The 19,372-nt window shown below is 40.4% G+C and overlaps 2 protein-coding genes and 1 pseudogene across 5 annotated transcripts; 2 read left to right on the top strand and 1 right to left on the bottom strand.

Annotated features, from left to right (window-relative positions):
- The first annotated feature begins 607 nt into the window (after positions 1–607).
- LOC121810642 (scarecrow-like protein 1) lies at positions 608–3,792 on the top strand. Of its 3 annotated transcripts, none has more exons than XM_042211398.1 (2): positions 608–761; positions 1,895–3,792. In XM_042211398.1, the coding sequence occupies exon 2, from the start codon at positions 2,048–2,050 to the stop codon at positions 3,557–3,559; it is 1,512 nt and encodes a 503-aa protein (XP_042067332.1). In that variant the 5' UTR covers positions 608–761; positions 1,895–2,047; the 3' UTR covers positions 3,560–3,792. The 3 variants fall into 3 exon arrangements, with proteins under 3 accessions (XP_042067332.1, XP_042067339.1, XP_042067336.1); XM_042211405.1 differs by having other exon boundaries at positions 632–861; XM_042211402.1 differs by having other exon boundaries at positions 632–1,133.
- A 5,000-nt stretch (positions 3,793–8,792) lies between these two features.
- LOC121810756 lies at positions 8,793–11,316 on the top strand (annotated as a pseudogene).
- Positions 11,317–11,500: 184 nt separating this feature from the next.
- On the bottom strand, positions 11,501–19,166 carry LOC121810574 (transcriptional corepressor SEUSS-like). 2 transcript variants are annotated; one of them, XM_042211341.1, is made up of 12 exons: positions 18,828–19,166; positions 18,404–18,475; positions 17,049–18,104; positions 16,818–16,937; positions 16,308–16,356; positions 15,797–16,011; positions 15,641–15,709; positions 15,357–15,454; positions 14,912–15,005; positions 13,142–13,211; positions 11,982–12,854; positions 11,501–11,884 (listed from the first exon to the last, which is right to left on the bottom strand). In XM_042211341.1, exons 2-12 carry the CDS (start codon positions 18,416–18,418, stop codon positions 11,880–11,882), a joined length of 2,664 nt encoding a protein of 887 aa, XP_042067275.1. In that variant the 5' UTR covers positions 18,419–18,475; positions 18,828–19,166; the 3' UTR covers positions 11,501–11,879. The 2 variants fall into 2 exon arrangements, with proteins under 2 accessions (XP_042067275.1, XP_042067272.1); XM_042211338.1 differs by having other exon boundaries at positions 11,501–12,854; positions 18,828–19,165.
- Between the last annotated feature and the right edge of the window lie 206 nt (positions 19,167–19,372).

Genomic DNA, 19,372 nt, shown 5'->3' with positions numbered 1-19,372 from the left:
TAAATTTTCATGTTGAAAAGAAATATCTCTAGCATGGAATAGAGGGAGTATAAAATTAAGTATTTGAAGAATCAATTAATTTAAAAAAATTCATTAATTCATAAAATAAAAAAATAAATCTAATTTGTACTTTTAAAAACGCGATTGAGAATAAGATCAATGACGCAGCCTCAACATTAAATTACGGCAAAAGGGAAAATGAAAAAAAATAAATTTAAGATTAGACAAAAAAACATCTTATAAATACACAAATTAATTAAATCTGTCTATTCCCGATTGTCTTTTCCCCACCAATAGAATATGACACGTCAACGTGAGTCTTCTGCCTTGTAGATAATACCGAACTTAAGCACTAGTGGATTAATAGCAAATAAAATAGTTTAGGAAATTATAAAATAAATTGTCTTTTGTCATTATAAATATGATAATCCGTAGATTTTATCTTCTTAACTTTTTTTATATTTTATTTTTGCTCAGCTGCATTATTTTACGTTTTACGGGTTTACCTATTGTATGTTGTTAGTTAAGCCGACGATTGCCGAAATATTAAAAAAATCTTATAAATTTACCCAAAAACACAAAACATGACATAAATATATACGCACAATAGACACTTTACTAATCCAACAAATGAACGAGTCTAAGTCAGAGATTAAAACAAAGGATAGAGGGTAAAAGCATAACAATTAGGAGTGCTAACAGAGGATATTTTTTTCATTTAAATTAATGGAAGGTTCTGAAAAGGAGATGGAATAGTGGAGGTAAGTACTCATTTGCTTTCTTGGATTTTCAGTATACTTTTAACTTTTGCATTGGAATGTTCTGCCTTGATATTGAAAAAAAAAACAATATTTCAAGAAGGTTTGGATTGCATAACCCTCTTTTTGAAGGGTTGTTACAAATTCTTGATTGTAAAGTTTCAATCTTTAGTATAAATTGGACTTTTGATTTGTTCTGACAAACTGCAAATTTTATAATGTAAAAACATATCACCACAAGATTATATATTTGTATTGCCTCACAACTTATCAGTGGTCAAAACCCCAGAAGCTGTCTTCCCCTCAAACCCAATTTGAATTTATCTGTTTCTTAAATTTACAGATTTGATTTGTGGGCTTTTCTTGATTTAGAAGGTGAAATGAATTAATCTTTGTTTCTGATTTATGTGGCCCTTTTTTGATGGAGGTAATTTTGAGGTATAATCGTTGTTTAGGTTGAGGTTTGAGATTCTGTTTGTGGATAAGAAATGGTGGGAATTTTTTTGTTGATTAAAGCAAGGAAAGGAAAAAGGTTCTTTCATTCTGTGCTGTGAAGAATTTTTTACAACTTTTTGTGTGCTGTTTATCTTAGCATATGAGTTTTCCTTCTCAGAGTTCAATGGTTAGATATGGATTGGAGAGTGATAGACGTTGTGGCAACATATCGAAAAACGAACTTAGAAGCACGAATTCTGATTTATGCAGTAATTTGACATTGTTTAGCTTAATCCCTTTGTAAAACTAGGTTATTGTCAATCCTTCTTTTAAATGTTGTTTTAGGATAGATGAATTGATCTGCTTGCTCGAAAGAACTGTGTAGACTGTAGCACGAAAATGTCGAGACTTCTCAAGATTTTCATAACTGAGTAAACCATAGTTGAAGAATGCATATGGAGAGGGAAAGCAAATCATGTTTTAGTCAATCTATAATCTATTTGCCTCACCTTGCTACATAGTACATGCATATCATCATGCTTGAGCTTTGTTGAAGCGTTGCTACTTCTTTAGGTCGAAAACAAAGTGGGACGATCACCCCTAGTCCTCTTTTGAATCTATAATAGATGTTTAGATGTACAATGATGCTTGATTCTGTTCAGCTAACTTGTTCTTCCTTTTCTTTTATCATCCAAATAAAGGAACTAACAAGATCTTGCCAGCTATTGAACATGAGGCTTTAAGTTATCGGAACGAAGATCTACCAACTTATTGGTGCCGGTGGTCTGTCCTCTGTCGGGTGTTTTGCTCTTGAATACTGTTTTGCTATTTCAACAACAATCTTGAAGTTAAGGATGCCTTTAGTAAGACCTGCTGCAGTTATGGGAAGCCACGGGTGTTGCTCAGTGAAGGATGCGGATATCACCTCTGAAACATCAATGTCCATGTTTGGCTCGGATGCTACGTGTACCACTCAATCTTCGAGTGGTGAACTTGAATACGAATTGGATAGTCAAAGTCAAGACATGGTTGGCTACGACAGTGACAAGATGAAACTAAAGCTTCAAGAACTTGAGAAGGTGCTTCTTGATGATAATGCTGCCAATGATGACAGCCAGAGTATGGAAATCGAAGGTGGGTTGTCCGACACCACATGTTATGCCTTACATCACGACTCAACGATGGAATCTTCATGTTCAGATTCGGTTCCTAGCATCATAAGTACCCCTAGGGAGTTATCATTCACTACTCCGAAGAGCTTGCTTTTTGAATGTGCTGCTGCGATCCAGAACGGGTACTGCCATGAGGCGTCGCAGATGATAGATGTTCTCCGGCAGAGGGTCTCTATCCAGGGAGAACCGTCTGATCGAATTGCAGCTTACATGGTGGAGGCGTTGGTGGCTCGAATGGCCACATCTGGAAGGGGTATTTACAAAGCTTTGAAATGCAAAAGCCCGCCCTCATCTGACCGGCTCTCTGCAATGCAAGTCCTCTTTGAGGCGTGCCCGTGCTTCAGATTCGGGTTCATGGCTGCAAACGGAGCGATACTGGAGACGTGTAGATACGAAACGCGAGTCCACATTATCGACTTTGATATCAACCAAGGGAGTCAGTATTATACACTACTGCAGACACTGGCCGAAACTCCTGGTGAACGGCCTCATGTGCGATTAACGGGTGTGGATGACCCGGAATCAGTCCAGCGCAGCGTAGGAGGGCTGAATATAATAGGGGAGAGGCTCATGCAGCACGCCAAAGACTTGCAGCTCTCGTTCGAGTTCCACGCTGTGGCTGCAGAAACGGCTCTGGTTTCCCCGTCAATGCTCGGCTGCCAGCCAGGCGAAGCGTTGGTCGTGAACTTCGCCTTTCAGCTCCACCACCTGCCTGACGAGAGTGTGTCAACTACGAACCTCCGAGACCAGTTGCTCCGGATGGTTAAGAGCTTGAGACCGAAGCTTGTGACTCTAGTCGAGCAGGATGTGAACACGAACACCAGCCCGTTCTTGTTGAGATTCGCTGAGGCGTATAATTACTACTCTGCGGTGTTTGCATCTCTGGACGCTACTCTTGGAAGGGACAACCAGGACCGGATAAACGTGGAGAAGCACTGCCTGGCTCGTGATATCATCAACGTCGTTGCCTGTGAAGGAGAAGAGCGGATAGAGCGGTATGAAGTTGCCGGGAAATGGAAAGCGAGGATGAGCATGGCAGGTTTCAACCCGCGGCCGATCAGTGGGAACGTGTACGGTGAGATCCAGAAGCTCATAAAACAATACTCGGACCGGTACAAGGTTAAGCAAGAGACGGGGACGCTCCATTTCGGGTGGGAGGACAAGATGTTGATCCTCAGCTCGGCGTGGACCTGATGAGTATTCGCCGGGATATCCAAAGGTTTGATGGCATATTTGTAATGATAGGTTTGGACTTCACTTGTCAAAACATCTCAAACACAAAACTCTTCCATCATTCTCTTTATGTAGTAGTATTTGTTTAACTGTTGATGCAGTGTATTGGGAGTATGTATTTCTTCATGCCATGAAAACAGATCAACATTATTGATAGGCAATAAAATATCTTGACCAAAATTTCATAGTTTAAACACTAACAATCACATCTTTCAAGCTACTAGCTGTAATAGCATTTGCTGGTTTAACAAGTTTATCCAACAATACCTGCAACTAGTGTTGCCCACGGTTCGGAACCGGAAGGTTCTGGTTCGGAACTGCCGGTTCCGGTTTGGTCGAAGGCGGAACCGGACCGTGAGGCTATTTCACGGTTCCGGTTCGAAAACCGGCGGTTTAGGCGGTTCCGGTTCGGAACCGGCGGTTTCGCGGTTCGATTATTTTTTTTTTTTAAATTGAAATTTGGATTTATACAACAAATTGGAACAAGACAATGTATAATTCAAATAGAAATACGACGAATAAGGAGAAAATGATATCAATTTTATTGAGTTTGAGTTGTAAGTTGTAAGTTGTAACGGACAACGATACATTACAATTTACAATACATATACATCTACAACTACAACTACAAGTATACAACATACAACATACAACAATGTAATATAATTTACAAGTGTCGTCGGACTCGGAACTTAAATAAAAAAAAACATGAAATGGGGGGAAAAAAAATTGAAAAGGGCTTGAGCTCAACTTAAACTTTCAAAGTTAAATTTTTCAAATTTAATTTGAGTTGCCTACGTATCCACAATTTTATTGAGGAATCAAAGCCCACGTAGTTCTCTTACCTTGCTTACCTATTTGGTCGGCTGTGCTCGCCGTTCACCGCCTCCCCGTCATTGCTATTGTTGAGTGCTCTCGCTTCTGACCTCGTCATCGCCATCGGAGGAAAATTCTTCACCATCACTCTCTACACGGAAGTCGAAATGGAAAATGTATCATAAACTTGCCGCATACTCGACTTGCCGCATTATAAACTTGCCGCATACTCGACTCAAAAGCATCATTATCAAAAGCATTGAATGGAAAATGTTTCATAACGGCAAATCTAGACATCACATTAAGAGCATTTTTGTGATCATATTTCAAAAGAGTATTGCTACACATACCTGATGTTTGGGATGAACCCGTCCCACTACCGGTCCCGACTCCATGTTGAAAGTTGAGTTGAGTTTGGGTTGGAGCGATACCAAACTCGACTGGATGCGCTTTCTCCATGTGACGGGTAATTGTACCGTATCCTCCACCCCTTCGGAATGTGTATACGTTTTCGCAATAGTTGCAATACACATTATAAGTGTCAGGATCGTTACCATCTTGTACCTTCTTGAAATGTTTCACCATGATGTTTGAGGTTAAAGCCCTTTCAGCTGGTCTAGAAGGTTGAGGAGGGTGTCCACGACCACGACTACGGCCACGACGACTCCTTGGTGGTGGTGGGGGTGGCATTTCTTGAACCTCTTCTACCTCCTCCCCTTCCTCGTCGTCGTCATCATCATCATCGTCGTCTTCATCAACATTCACAGGGGTTGGAATTTGTTGAGAATAGGCACCGCGACCGGGAGCACCACTACCGGTACCAACATAAGCATCGCCTTGGGATTGAGAGCGAGAGAGAGCAATAGCATGTGCCACATCTTGCTCTTCTCGAGTCTACAAAATAATATTTGTATTGTAAATTTCAAATAAAATTATGAACAATAATGTAATGTAATTCAAAATTAATTAAATTAGTAGATAATAAATATTAACCTGCCATGCATCCATGTTCATTTGAGAAATTTCATCAATAACGGATCGCCGAGATGGCCTCTTGGACTTTCCCTTTCCCTTATCAACACGACCTTCTCGAGATGAAGACATATTGCTATGTAGAAATGTAGAAATATGGAATAATATATATTTTTTTGTTTTAGCAATTGAGAAAGAAAGACAACTTATAGAATTACGGTAACAAGTATAAGTGTATAACAATGCATAATAATAAGAGTAGCACTTGAGTAATTAAATGGATGCACAATAGCACAAATGAGAAATTGGAGACAAAGAGAGAGAATTGAGAGATTGAAGAGAGAAACTCTTATTAACACAAGAGTGCGGTGAATGTAAATGAGGATAGAGGGGGGTATTTATATATAAAAATGGGGGGAAAAATGGAAGAATTCGAATTTGAAATCTGAAATTAAAAAAAAAATTTGAATTTTCGGAAAACCGGCGGTTTTGGCAGAAAACCGCCGGAACCGCCTGTTCTCGGGACAAAACCGCCGGTTCGGTCGACAAACCGTCTGCAAAAGCTGCGCCATGTCTCCTCGTTTCTCGCGCCGCCACCGGAAGCCACTGAACCGGTGGTTAACCGCCGGTTTTCACGGTTAACCGCCGGTTAACTGCCCAAAAACCGCCGGAACCGGCCGGTTTTGCAGCTGAAAAGCTGCCGCCGTCGGCCCCATCCCTAATGCCTTGATAAATGCGCCCGAACCGGCGGTTCCGAACAGTTCCGAACCGCCGGTTCGGCGACGGTTCCGGTTCGAAATATCTTGAACCTGAACCGGACCGCGACCCGAATTGCGACGGTTCCGGTTCGGGAAAATTGCCACGGTTCCGGTTCGCCGGTTAACCACCGGAACCGGTGGGCATCTCTACCTGCAACTATAACAAAATCACAACCTTTATATAACCAATGAAACACAAAATAGCATATGCGTTTTTAAAGCACTAAAATGATGTTCTTGTCAGCTCAAAACCTTTTCTGTAATGCACTGGCAAAATCGCGACGCCGGTTCTGACGCCGAACCATTGGAAATCGCGACGCCGGCATCTCCAATGCTGGCGTCAAAATCGCGACGCCGATTTTTCGCCGACGCCGGTTCTGACCCCGAACCATTGGAACCGGCGTCGGCGAAATCGGCGTCAAAATCGGCGTGGTCATGCCGATTCGCGCGATGATGCCGGTTCCGACGCCGATCCTCACGGCGCCATTATGGGTCCCGGATCGGCATCAAACCGGCGTCAGATTTTATTTTTTATTTTTTTTCTTTTGAAAACACTATATATACGCGCTTTGAACGTCATTTTCATTCGCACCACTTGTTTTAACGAGTACTCTCTCTCTACCTTACTTTCTGTACAAGATCAATTTAAGAAATGAGTAATGCCGGTGGTAGTGGTGGGGATGCGGATGAGTACGAGCGTATTATGAACGAAGAGCTAGATGCCTATACGAGCCGTGAGGTTGATCGATGGATGCAGAGTTATATGCAGCCGGCGGCACCTCGCCCACGACCAGTTGTCCACCGTCGACAAGTGGTTGATCGTGATCATGAAGCTGCACATCAGCGCCTGTTCACAAATTACTTCGCAGAGGAGCCGCGATTTAACGCCAACCATTTCAGGCGTCGTTTTAGGATGATGCGGGACTTGTTTATGCGTATTGTTAACGCTTTGGAGCAGCGATATCTGTATTTCCGCTTCAGGCACGATGCGGCTGGTAGACCCGGCCACACCCCTATTCAAAAGTGCACTGCGGGCCCACGGCACCGCGGCAGACATGTGGGACGAATACCTCCACATCGGTGAGACGACTGCCATCGAAAGTATGAAGTATTTCTGTCAGGGCGTGATCGAAGTATTCGGTGATCAGTATCTCCGAAAGCCTACCCTCGAAGATTGCCGGAATCTGCTGCGGATGCACGGGGATCAGCATGGGTTCCCGGGAATGTTAGGCAGCATAGATTGTATGCATTGGGAGTGGAAGAACTGTCCCGCTGCCTGGAAGGGGTTTTACACGACCGGCTACAAGGGAAAAAATCCCACGATGATCCTCGAGGCCGTAGCTGATTACCGGTTGTGGATTTGGCATGCGTATTTTGGGATAGCCGGTTCGAACAACGACCTAAACGTCCTCAACTCGTCGCCCCTTTTCAACGAGCAGTGCCAGGGCGTCGGTCCGGCCATCAGTTTTGTCGCCAACGGCAACCAGCATGATATGGGCTACTACTTGGCGGATGAGATATACCCTAGGTGGCCCGTCTTTGTGAAGACGATCCGGTGCGCATCAGATGCGAAGAAGGCCTACTTTGCGACGCGGCAGGAGTCGGCGTGAAAGGACGTGGAGCGCGCATTTGGTGTGCTTCAGGCTCGATGGGCTGCAGTTAAGGGACCAACGCGTTTGTGGAATGTCGACTGCATTGCTGATATAATGTACGCCTGTATTATCATGCACAACATGATTGTCGAAGATGAAGGTGTACAACTGACTGATTGGGCCAACGACGATAATGAGGCCGGTCCAAGCCACGGCGTCGCCACCGCCAACGTACGAGGTGGGGTACCTCACGGTGAAGAAGCCCTCCTCCAAGCACATGCCGACATGCGTCAGACGGAGGCTCATATTCGACTCCAAAAGGATTTAGTTGAAGAGTTGTGGGCGCGGAGGATTGCAAGGCGTTAGTTTTTATGTAAATTTATGTAATTTTTTTAAATGTAATTTTTTTAAATGTAATTTTTTTAAATGTATTTTTTTTAAATTATTGTACTTTTTGAAATTTTAATAGTATTATTCAATTTAAATGTATTTGTCTCGTAAATTAAATTTCGTATGTTGATACGAGTGTAAATTAAATTATATAATTGTTATTAGTGATGTGGATAGGTAGTGTGAAGGCTATGTGAGGGCTATTTGATGTCCAGTTGATGTGGCAAGCTAATGTGGCAGGAGAATTGTAGTGCTGATGATGTGGCAGTGTGAAGGCTATGTGAGGGCTATTTGACGTCCAGTCTTACTGGAGATGCTCTTAGTGATCAAAAATTAAATTTACAGATTAATTTGATTAAAACATTTTACATGTACAGTGTAATTACTCCTCAATTTTAACCAATCCCTAAATTTTACGCATATATATATTTCAAAAAATTTAGACCAATATGAGATATCCATTTGTCCCTAAAAATTTATCACCTTTCACTTTTATCATATTCGATAGTAGATCTCATATTTCATTAACTCACATTTTTATTCACATTTTATTATAAAATTAATATATAAAAGTAGAATTTATATGTCAAGTCATTTTTCAACCCAAATTTGTATAAATGGCAAGGAAATTGCGGCCCGCAGCTCATTTAATTGTTTTCATTTTTCGTAGCAAATATTTTTAGAGGATTCTGAAAACCGTACAATGGTACAAGTCCGCCACCGGCCACCGTTGATCTTGATCACCAGCATAGAGATGTCGAGAACACTGGTGCAGCCTGTAGGCCAGAAGAGGCTCACCAACATAGCGGTCGTGCGTCTCAAGAAACACGGCAACCGCTTCGGAATCGCTTGTTACAAGAACAGAGTCCTCTCATGGCGTTCGCGTGTGTACGTATACATTTTTCTCTCTATTTTATGTTATTTGGTGTTCATCGTCAATTCTAGGCCATGCAATTGGAATTCTCTCTTATCGTACATGATCGATTCATACTAACCTAATTCTTGTTGTTACTCTGTGTTGCAGTTCTTGATTGCATAAATGAGGGTTTCGAGTTATGGCTTCTTAATGTTTGTAGTTTGAATGCTGATATTTGTGTGATGTTAAATGTAGAGAGAAAGACTTGGATGAAGTGTTGCAGTCACAGACTGTATATTCGAATGTTTCGAAAGGTGTTCTAGCTAAGTCGAAAGATTTAGTCCAAGCATTTGGGACAGATGATCAATCTAAAGTTTGTTTGGAGGTTCGTATGTTATGCTTGTGCGTGTATGTGTTTCTGGATAGGAATTATGCATCGATTCACTTCGCTAACTATGACTGCTTGTTGAGTGCTTGGCTGATATATAGTATATTGTATGGCTCTATAGCACAGTTGCAATATCTTATATCTTATAGATTATAGATTAAACAAAATAAATTGTAATTTAGTTATACTAGTAGTAAAGATGAGTAGGTTAGGATGAGACGGTTGACTTCTATTAGTTGATCGAGTGATTATTGCATAAACGAATAAGCAATATTTCTCGTATTGAACTTCTAGTAAGCAAGATCGAAAATTATAGGAAAGGATGGTATTCAGCCTATTGCGAATCATGAATTAAAGGGGTGATGTTGATGTTGATGTTGATGTTGATGTTGAAGTTGAACACAATAGTGGATTGATGCAATTCTGGAATCCATGTGGGTTTTGTGCAATAGAACAAACATGATCGTTGGCTTTTGTGTGCTGGTTTTAGTTGTTGAAGGGTTTCATTTATATTGATTCTGTTTCTACTGCAGATATTGGAGAAAGGAGAGCTGCAAGTTGCAGGGAAGGAGAGGGAGTCCCAATTATCTAGTCAATTTAGGGATATTGCAACGATAGTTATGCAGAAGACGTATAACCCTGAAACTAAACGACCTTACACCATAAGCATGATCAAGCGGCTAATGCATGACATACATTTTGCTGTGGAACCAAATAGCAGCTCCAAGAAACAGGTGCACTATAGTTTATTTTCGTTGCACCATGCTTCCATTTCCTTTGAATTCTACTACATCCTACCCCTGTCTATCCTTATTTTCTTTTTCTTGTCTGACGGCCTCTTTCATTATTTACACTACCCGGTTTTCATATGCGTAACACAGTTCCAAATGTTTTATAGGCATTAGAAGTCATACGCGAGCTTCAAAACTCAAAAGCAGTATCCTATCAAACGATCACCCATGAGACTGCGATTAACTGTACCAGAACAGAACATGCCATCGCTTCTGGAAAAGATCAGTGGTTGGAATTCTACCATTGTTTCAAGAGAAGAATCAGGGAGTCAGCTGTTGGTTGTAAGTCCGAAATCTCAACCTACAACCACTTTCCTCTATCAAAGCCATGCGAAAAATTGAATGCTGTTTTCCACTGAATGTTACCTATGTTTCTGAAGTGGATTAGATATAGGAGGAACATCGATGATTCTCTTAGCATAATGTCAAAAATAATGTAACTGAAAGCTCGATTATGGAATATTCAAGATTCTAGATATCGTATGGTAGCACATGACTGCGAATTGGTAATATTTTTGTGCTTTTTGTTTGGCATGGACAACTAAGTAAATCTAATTCTTCTCGGTGGCAGATTTGTGAACTGGAACCAGGTCTTTTCTGCGATTGTGATGCTTTAGTGAGGAGTCTGCAGGGAAGACTGGACATTCTTGGATAGTGATACACATGTCGATCACTATGATGATCTGGAGGAGGAATCATCAGGCTCGCAGGTTGCCTCTAATGCCCCCGTTATTAAACTGAGCGAAAAGCAAACAATTTCTTCGGAAGAGGGAGAGGTTAAACAGCAAAAATGCAACACCTGCAATGCTTCTGTTGGTGATGCAAAGGAGTATAGGGAGCACTTCAAGAGTGAATGGCACAAGCACAACATGCGACGGAAAACGAGGTAGCTCCCTCCCCTTAGTGCTGAAGAATGCACGGGTGACATGGAAATCGTCGACTCCAAAGCTGATCTCAAGGACTACTCATTCTGACTTGCTATGGATTATGTTGTTGGAGTACATGCAAAGTGTCTTTCTTGATGTTACGACTCCTGTATTCTGAAACAGAGGGTATTATCCTATGAAATCATTGCTATCCTCTATTATCCATAAACTGATCTGTTTCTGACTGTATACTCCCTCTGTCCGTCTGTTAATAATAATATGAGTCTCATTTGCCATATAAGTTTGTCCGCCAATTGAAGTCTCATTCCACTCACATTTCTCAAAATCCATGGCATGAGATATATTGTTTAAACTATATGCAAAATGCAACCAAAAGAGGCAAAACGACCAGCATTAAGATTAATGACAAAGCAAAGAAGGTGAAGAGAATCAACGGTAAGAACCCCCAAAACTTTGCCCACAAACTGTTTTTACTTTCAATTTTGAGGTGGGTGTTGCCTAACAACTTACAACTCAAATAACCTACAACATGCCATTTTCTGCACCTAGTAAAATAAAGAGTATAGAAAAATGAAAATTGGTTGGTGAAAACTGTAATGAGAAATTCTACAATAACCTTTGCTCAGATGGAAATCCAAACTATATACACTCTCACACAGCCATGAGTCAGTTGACGAGCCACAGCATGGCATAAGCGGCTGAGAGGATAGCTGCTACGAAATCAGTTGAGGTTTGCTCGTAGTGTTCCCCTCAATAGAGTTTTAGGGTGGATAGAATGTTGTTAGATCAAATCCCATATGCATCTTTCCCAACACCACCAGGGAGTTGATCTTAAGCTGCACAAACAGCCAATACCAGATGAATGTCGAAGCGATCAAGGAGATGATTTCCAGTCAAACTGAAGATCATGGAACCTATTGACTGTCCCCATACCATTATGCAACTGGCCGCCTAAATCTTGTTGTTGGCTCAAGCTCTGTTCCCGTGTCATTGGCAAACCTAATCTCCCATTCACGGGCATGGTGTTATTGCCAACCGCTGATCGGACCATATTTGCCGAGGTTGATTGGCCATGTCCATTGCTGAGGCTCCCAAATCCCACACCACCCATCGAATGGTTGCCAGTGGCTACTCCATGACCTGCCATACTGTTGATGCCGTTCATAGCAGCACTGTTGTTTGCTGACGACATTCCATTAACAATTTTCATGTCACCGCTCGTTGCTCCTGTACCCATCATGCCAGCCCCTCCGAGCTGTGAAGACATCATCATGTCATGTATAATTTTCTGTACCGAGCTTTGTGAATCATGTGCATCTGCGTCACCAGATAGAGAAGGTTGTTGCATCGAAACATTTGGTGAGTTTGCAGGAGCTCCTGATAAACCCCCACCATATGGAGATGGCTGTGGGTTATTAGAAGATGATGGTCCAGGTGATTGGAAAGGGGAAGGAGCAGACTGAGATTGTCGCATTGTGATTGAAGAGCCCGGGGATTGCATCTGTACACTAATACCTCCTCCGTGGGGACTGTTTGCATTAGAAACAGGGTTTTGATGTCGGGAGTTGATTGAATTCTGGTGAAGCAGCACTGCAATGTTGCTAGTAGAAGAAGTTGTGGGCCCTGTGTTTGTAGTGTTACTAACACTCGGCATGCCATTACTAGCAGCAGCAAGTTGCATAACAGCAGCCTGTCCAGGATTGCTTGCATTTTGGCCCATCGTTTGCTCCTGCTGCTGACCCTCATTTCGCTGAAGTTGACCTTGAAACCGAGCTTTTGTTCTTTGAGGAAATTTGGTCAAGCTCTCTGGAAAACCAAAAATTTGCTCATAAATAATCAAAAAAAAGAAAGTAGTATAAAATGAAAAGGATAGATAATAATAACACTGGAGACCGATTAACTGCAAGAAAGTTTAGAACTGATGGAAATTTAAGGCATATTAAGAATCGGGCAGAAATGGAAGGTTTCTTTGCATTAACTAACGAAATGGAAAGTGACTCAGAAATAGCACAAACGGAAACCTAACCTCATGTATTGACTTGAATGCAGATTTTTACAGATTTACTATCAGATTATTGAAGATTTAAGCTTACCCATAGGACCTGTTCCAGTTCCGCGGCTATAATCTATAAGATCTTTCATGCTATTCACCACTTCTGATATCTGCAATTTGATCAGGAACATAAGTATATGCCAAATGATCATAAAAGGGCCAAACAGCAAATGAAATTATGTTACTTAACACCACCATCGAATGTGATTCCATCAGAAAACATCAGCCAGATGCCATCCACGGGTGAGAAAAGAAAATGAACCACAGCTGTAGCAATGCATTGTCAGGCACTTATGCAAGAGCCAGAAGAGTTTGGATGTTTGTCTATATATAATTATCTATATTTCCCTTAATTGAAGACTGATGGAGATGAGAATATTAATTATTCGATTCATCCAAAGTCTTGGTACAATCATCCTATGCAATGGCTCCCCAGAGAGCCTGCGCACATCACTCACAGTGATCTCCTACATCAAACTGATTTCCTATCTCAATATTTATTGTATTGCGGGTAACGCATCAAGAAATAGTTCGCCTCTGTCAGCGCAACCTACAACATTGCGTTCCACTTTGGTCTATTCGTTGGGATGATTCGGACAAGGAGACGGTCGTTACTCGTTATAAAAAAATCTTTTTGCAACTTTGGACGAAGATAATGCTTAGTTTGATAAAATTGACTACACGCGTCCTCCAGTTTATGATGATGACCCCATGTTTTAGGAGGATAATGTTGAAGACTACATGGGTCCTCCAATTTACGATGATGGCCCATCTATGTTGCAGGATGAGATTTTATCTCCTGTGTTGTGTTGTTACTTGTTGGACATGCTTCAGTGGTGCATTGCACATGTTTCTCTCCAGAGTATTAGTGATGATGTTCACCGTCACAAATTATTTTAGTCCACATGCACTAACAATGGAAGTCATAATGTGAGGTGCACTTGAACCTTTGTTGTAGAGATGAGATATTGTCAGATTTGAGGGTGAATCCAACTCATTTAAGGGAAAATGGTGGAGATGAGATTATTAATTAGTTAATTTAATTTAGTATCATATTATTCTTGTTACTTAAATTATGTGTATTGATTGATTTTGGATTTATTCCTAATGTATTAGTTTCTTTTGTTTATGGCTTCATAGCAGCCTATATATGGTTTGTTGGACATCAAATTTGGATGGTGGAGTATTAATAAAGTTTTAAGTTTTATTTTGCTCGTTTTTGATATTCTTCTTTAAGAATCAACGATTTGTGTTCGTAGTGTTTTTCAGTATTCATCTTGAATTAACGGAATTTATCTTTTATATCAACATGTTTCCGGAATTCCATAGAATCGATGGAATCACTTGTGTTCTTCCCTCATTGCTCTCGAATCAACTGAGTAACACTATAACTCATATGCTTCCATGCATCAAATGCAGGTAATTTGTTTAACCTTCACCAACTTCTGCAAATCTACGTAGAAAATGAAATTATAGTTCCAACATGTTCACATTCTTATCATGGATTATTAGTAGGCCATTAATTATAATACTTTGTTAGTAGACTTGCAATAAATTGCACTATGTTCATACTTTTCATTTTTATTTTCTGTGCCTGGAGTTCTCAAGGCAAGCGCATTCGATTGTGCCTTACACCTTTTAAGTTGAGCTATTGATAACTATATGCTTCAGATATACTTCAAACTAAGTAGAAATGTAATTTCTTGATGAAATCTAAGTAACTTATAAGCATCTCATTGAGTGCTCAAAATTCAATCAACATTATCAATCAGGGCCAGCAAGACATTAATGAAAGAGAAAACCACATTACCTGCAGGCACCGCACATATCTCTTGGTATATCCTAAATCGTTTACTAGTGGAACTTCCAATGCTTTAGCAAGCTGACGAGCTGAAGCTACAAACCTGGAATGCAAAGTGGATTTACAAATAGATAGCAGTATTAAGAAACCAGTCATGTCATAAACCAAGCTGCAATGCATTTGACATGAGATGGACCGCCGCCTAAGAGTTAAAGAAGCTCTCTGTAAATTGACTTTTTAAGTATTGAGAGTCTGGGAGAGGTTAAGGTTTTCAGCATACAGCCATTTGTGTTATATACTCCACAATGCAACAGAAAAACATACTATAATAAATAAAAAATAACACTTATTTTCCAAACGGACATACAAAAAGAACACATGGAGTAAATGTGTGAAGCTGCAGTTAATACATACATGCACAGCAAGATTTAGGAGATTAATATTTCCAACTCACGTATTGCAGTTATTTTGTAGCTCAGAAACAGATGAGCTGGAGGATGTATTTGAGGTAGCAGCCTGGCATTTTTGGGCAGCGGCACCAAGTTGACTAACCTGCAGTTCAATAATAACCTAGTCAATACATACTACAGTAAAAAATGAAGACACTGGTTTAGCATATCAGCGAATAGAAAAGACTGATGGATGAAGAATCCAGCCTTAACTTAACCAGACTATTTATGAATACGCTAGCAATCATAGTAATAAATTTGTTCAAATATGGCCAGTAATATAGCCAACCTGGGGAATCAGCAATCTTCTAGGAATAAGCTCTTCATGGCGCCGTGCACAAAACTCCCACGAGCATATCTGCCATTTAGTTGAGAGAACAGAGAGTAAACAAAGCGCAGTTCAAGGTAAAACAACAAGACAGTAGCTGTTTGTGTGTAGAGCAACCTTAAGGTCAGGAGAGAAAACAATTCGAAGCTGACCGTCCCGAACAACACGAAGTTGCTCAAAGACGCTCTCCTGTATTGCTTTTGCATAATCCAGAACAATTTGGCCAGATGAATTCTGATACTCCCGAGGCATGTCGACATAGAGGAGTTCTTCTAAAGTACCGCTTTCATATTTTATTTTGAATAGTCTGGGCAGTACCTCAGCAGTTGCCTCTGGCAGATGTAGAAAACAACATCAACTGACAAATAAATACATAGTAGTATTAATCTATTTACATCAATTTTCTAATTCAAGAATCTAGATAGTTGTGTTCTATTTTTCCATGAGTCTGGGAGGTGAGGATAAGGGGTATAGTAGACATTCTGAAGAAGTTAAAGGAGCACTAAGCTGGAGCCAATGACATCACGATTACTGTAAAAGAACAGTGAAGCAAACACCACACCAAGCAAAGAACTGTAGAAACATTATGAAACTATATAACATAATATTTACAATGACGAAAACACACCAAATCCACGACCAGGCCTGCGATTGCAGATTTCACAATGCCAAATATCCTGCACCCAAAACCAATAGTTAAATTGCATGCAATGGCTCAAAGATGAAGTACATTAACAACAAATCTCAAAAACACTGGAGTAGAGTAACAATTTTTTTGTCTGCTACTACTTTCAAGAACTGAGTTATAACACAGACAACTTTTGCAAAAGTAATACCTATGATCTTTAGATAATTTTCCAAAATGTTTCATAATCCAAATTATACAATAAATATTACGATTTCAGTGCATAAAAATTAAAAAGCAAGGAAATCAATGTAAGTAAAAACTTGAACTTTTGGTATGCAAATCAGACATACACAAACAGAGAGGAAATTTTTAAATATGATAGCTAAATCCTACTAAAACTCTAAAAAGATTTTGGCAAGTTTGCAATAGTTATTATAGTACCAAAAATGGAATAAACTAAAAAAGGTAAGTCCCTCCTAAAGTCGCATTATTAAATAAAACCGAACAGACCTGAGGGAAAACTCCATTAGTTTGACGACCACTTCCATACATTGAGACACACCATTTTTTCTTTGCATTAGGTACAAAATATTCAGCTACAAATTTCCTCCAGAACTCAATACTGTTGTCCTACAATACAAGGGAAGCAAGTCTCTTCTGTCAAACTAATCCAGATTCCCAAATACTATATAAAGTCTTTCTCTAAACAAATAAATAACTAAATCGGTCAAATTGTCTTACTTCAGGTCTATGTTGCTGCTGGTACATATAATGAGTTAGCCTTCTGGCACACGTTCCAGGCTCATACACAGGTTTTACAGGGGACCTAATAGGCAAATTCTGGTTTTGAAACTGAGATTGCAGCTGGGATCTTTGTTGAGGCATGGATTTTAATAGTTGATGTTGCTGAATTTGCATAAGCCTCTGTTGATGCAAAATCTGTGCAGCCGCACCTGCCTGAGAGGACTTACTTGACAGGAGGTGATGCTGCTGTTGTTGCTGATGCATAAACAGAGACGAGTCAGACTGCTGGGGTGCCATCTTGACAGGACCCAAGCCTCTCATATTGTGTAGTTGCTGAGGTTCCAACTTCACAGGACCCAAGCCTCTCATATTGTGTAGTTGCTGAGGTTCCAACTTCACAGGACCAAGGTTACGCATAGTTTGCAACTGCTGTGGTGCTTGCTCATTAGTTACCTGAGGTTCCAACTTAAGATGGCCACCGCCTCCTAATCCAGCATGCATTCCTTGATATTGGTGTTGCTGCTGCTGTTGTTGGGTATTGCTCGGACCAGAAAACTGCTGCTGATTATGTTGGAAATTCTGAGCATCAAGCTGCTGAGCTTGTTGCTGGTCCGTCAACATTTGGCCGCTAGAATTATTTGAGAACTGCTGCTGGCATTGAGCTTGACCGGATGAATTTGGGTTCAACGCCATAGGTGAAGACATATAAGATGAGGAAGGCTGATTATATCCCATCTCGTTTCCGATGCCAGAAAGTGGATCAGATTCTGCCCCGCCATCAAGAAGCCCTCTCTGGGTGATACCAGGGCCAGAACGTGGACCCCCATTTCCAAATGACTGATGGAGAATAGATACATTGGGAGCATTCCCAATCGGGTTCATGTTATTAAACTGATTTCGGGGCGACACCAGAGATGGAAATGCATTTTGAGAAGGCATGCCATTGCCACCCCCCTGACTGCCCAAAAGCCCGGAATTTGCTCTCAACAAAGAAGGTGGAACTGGCTGGCCTCCACCAAGTGGGGCTGGAGGCCCCTGCGGCACCATTTTCCGCTGAAATCAACACACTTCAAATTACAAGACTCTTAAGATATTGATACCAAGCTTACACCACCTCAATAACATTTATAACATTCGCAACAGTTAAGTGCGACAACAAGTACAAAGTCAGAAAGATAGTTCAATTTGCTAACAATTTAGACATACAATCGACTAATGTTAGCATGTTGGCCTACTATCCAACTAAAAAAGAAGAACCACCAAAAGAGCAGGGATAAGCCTCATGCATGAGGGCTGCTTCTCATAAATAAAGCTAAATGTTAAAAATCTACTATAAATTAGGAATTGCTAACTTTGTCGCCGGACATTCTAAGTATACTCCTCTTCGATTTTAGTCATACTCTATCATCCAGTCCTATGAAACCCTGCAAAATGCAGTAAATTCAAGTCAGGCCACTCACCAGCATCCCTAAAATAGCAAGTAAACGGCACAAATCTAATTATTACTACTACATCAAAGGAGTTCAATCAATTAACAAATAAGGAAAAATATGGGCGTAAGAAAGTATTGAGGAACTAATTAAATCTAACATATGATAAATCACAGCGAAAGAGATAGCGCATCAAACCCTAAATTTCTAGTCAGAACAGAAAAAAATCACTCGATCCAACGCATTACTCTATTAGAGCATGCAAAACAGCCAACAGATCACTAATTGTATAGGAAACAGAAATTCAAATCGAGAAAACAAACATGGCAATGAAGCAGCGACTTACCGAAGTAGGATTCCGATTTCAACGCTAGCGTCACTGAAATCCACGAAATTGAGATTAAGTAACACTCACTACTTCTTTACTCTTTTAAGAGTTCACTAAACCAGATAAATCAATTCAGCCCCCTCCGAATACACAAAATCGAGAATACAGATAGGTTGTTTAAGTGTGCAAGTAAACAGCTGCCAGAAAAAGTCTCCTCCAAAGCTAATACACCAGTTTTATAGAGTGAGCTTTTTAGAGATGCAACAGAGAAGAGAGAGTTGCTTGATCTGTGTGTGCTGGGGCTTTTATTGCGGACGTCAAAATGGTATTAGATCGGATTGAGTATTGTCTCTCGCGTTTCATTCTTTCTCCATTCTTTTTTCTCACTATTCTCTATCTTTTCTTTACTATGGATACTACAAATTTAATCCATAATTAAAGATATACTCATCCATTTCTATTTTTTACAGTATAAAAAACTTAAATCATTCGATAAATAAAAAAAACTCAAACCATTCAATAAAGGCAAAGAAATACAGTATATGCAAGGAAGCCAAAAGCAC

The sequence above is a fragment of the Salvia splendens genome, chromosome 1, assembly GCF_004379255.2.
Source record: "Salvia splendens isolate huo1 chromosome 1, SspV2, whole genome shotgun sequence".
NCBI lineage: Eukaryota > Viridiplantae > Streptophyta > Magnoliopsida > Lamiales > Lamiaceae > Salvia > Salvia splendens.
This window is presented reverse-complemented; position numbering and strand designations above follow the sequence as displayed.

Bases quoted from the DNA above. Each gene is read 5' to 3' on its own strand.
- LOC121810642 (XM_042211398.1), top strand. From the start codon at position 2,048: ATGCCTTTAGTAAGACCTGCTGCAGTTATGGGAAGCCACGGGTGTTGC.
- LOC121810574 (XM_042211338.1), bottom strand. The intron at 15,710-15,796 runs GTTGCTCTACAC...ACTAAATGGCAG, and splicing joins TTTTCTCTCCTGACCTTAAG to ATATGCTCGTGGGAGTTTTG. The intron at 13,212-14,911 runs GTAATGTGGTTT...ATCAAATTGCAG, and splicing joins GATATGTGCGGTGCCTGCAG to ATATCAGAAGTGGTGAATAG.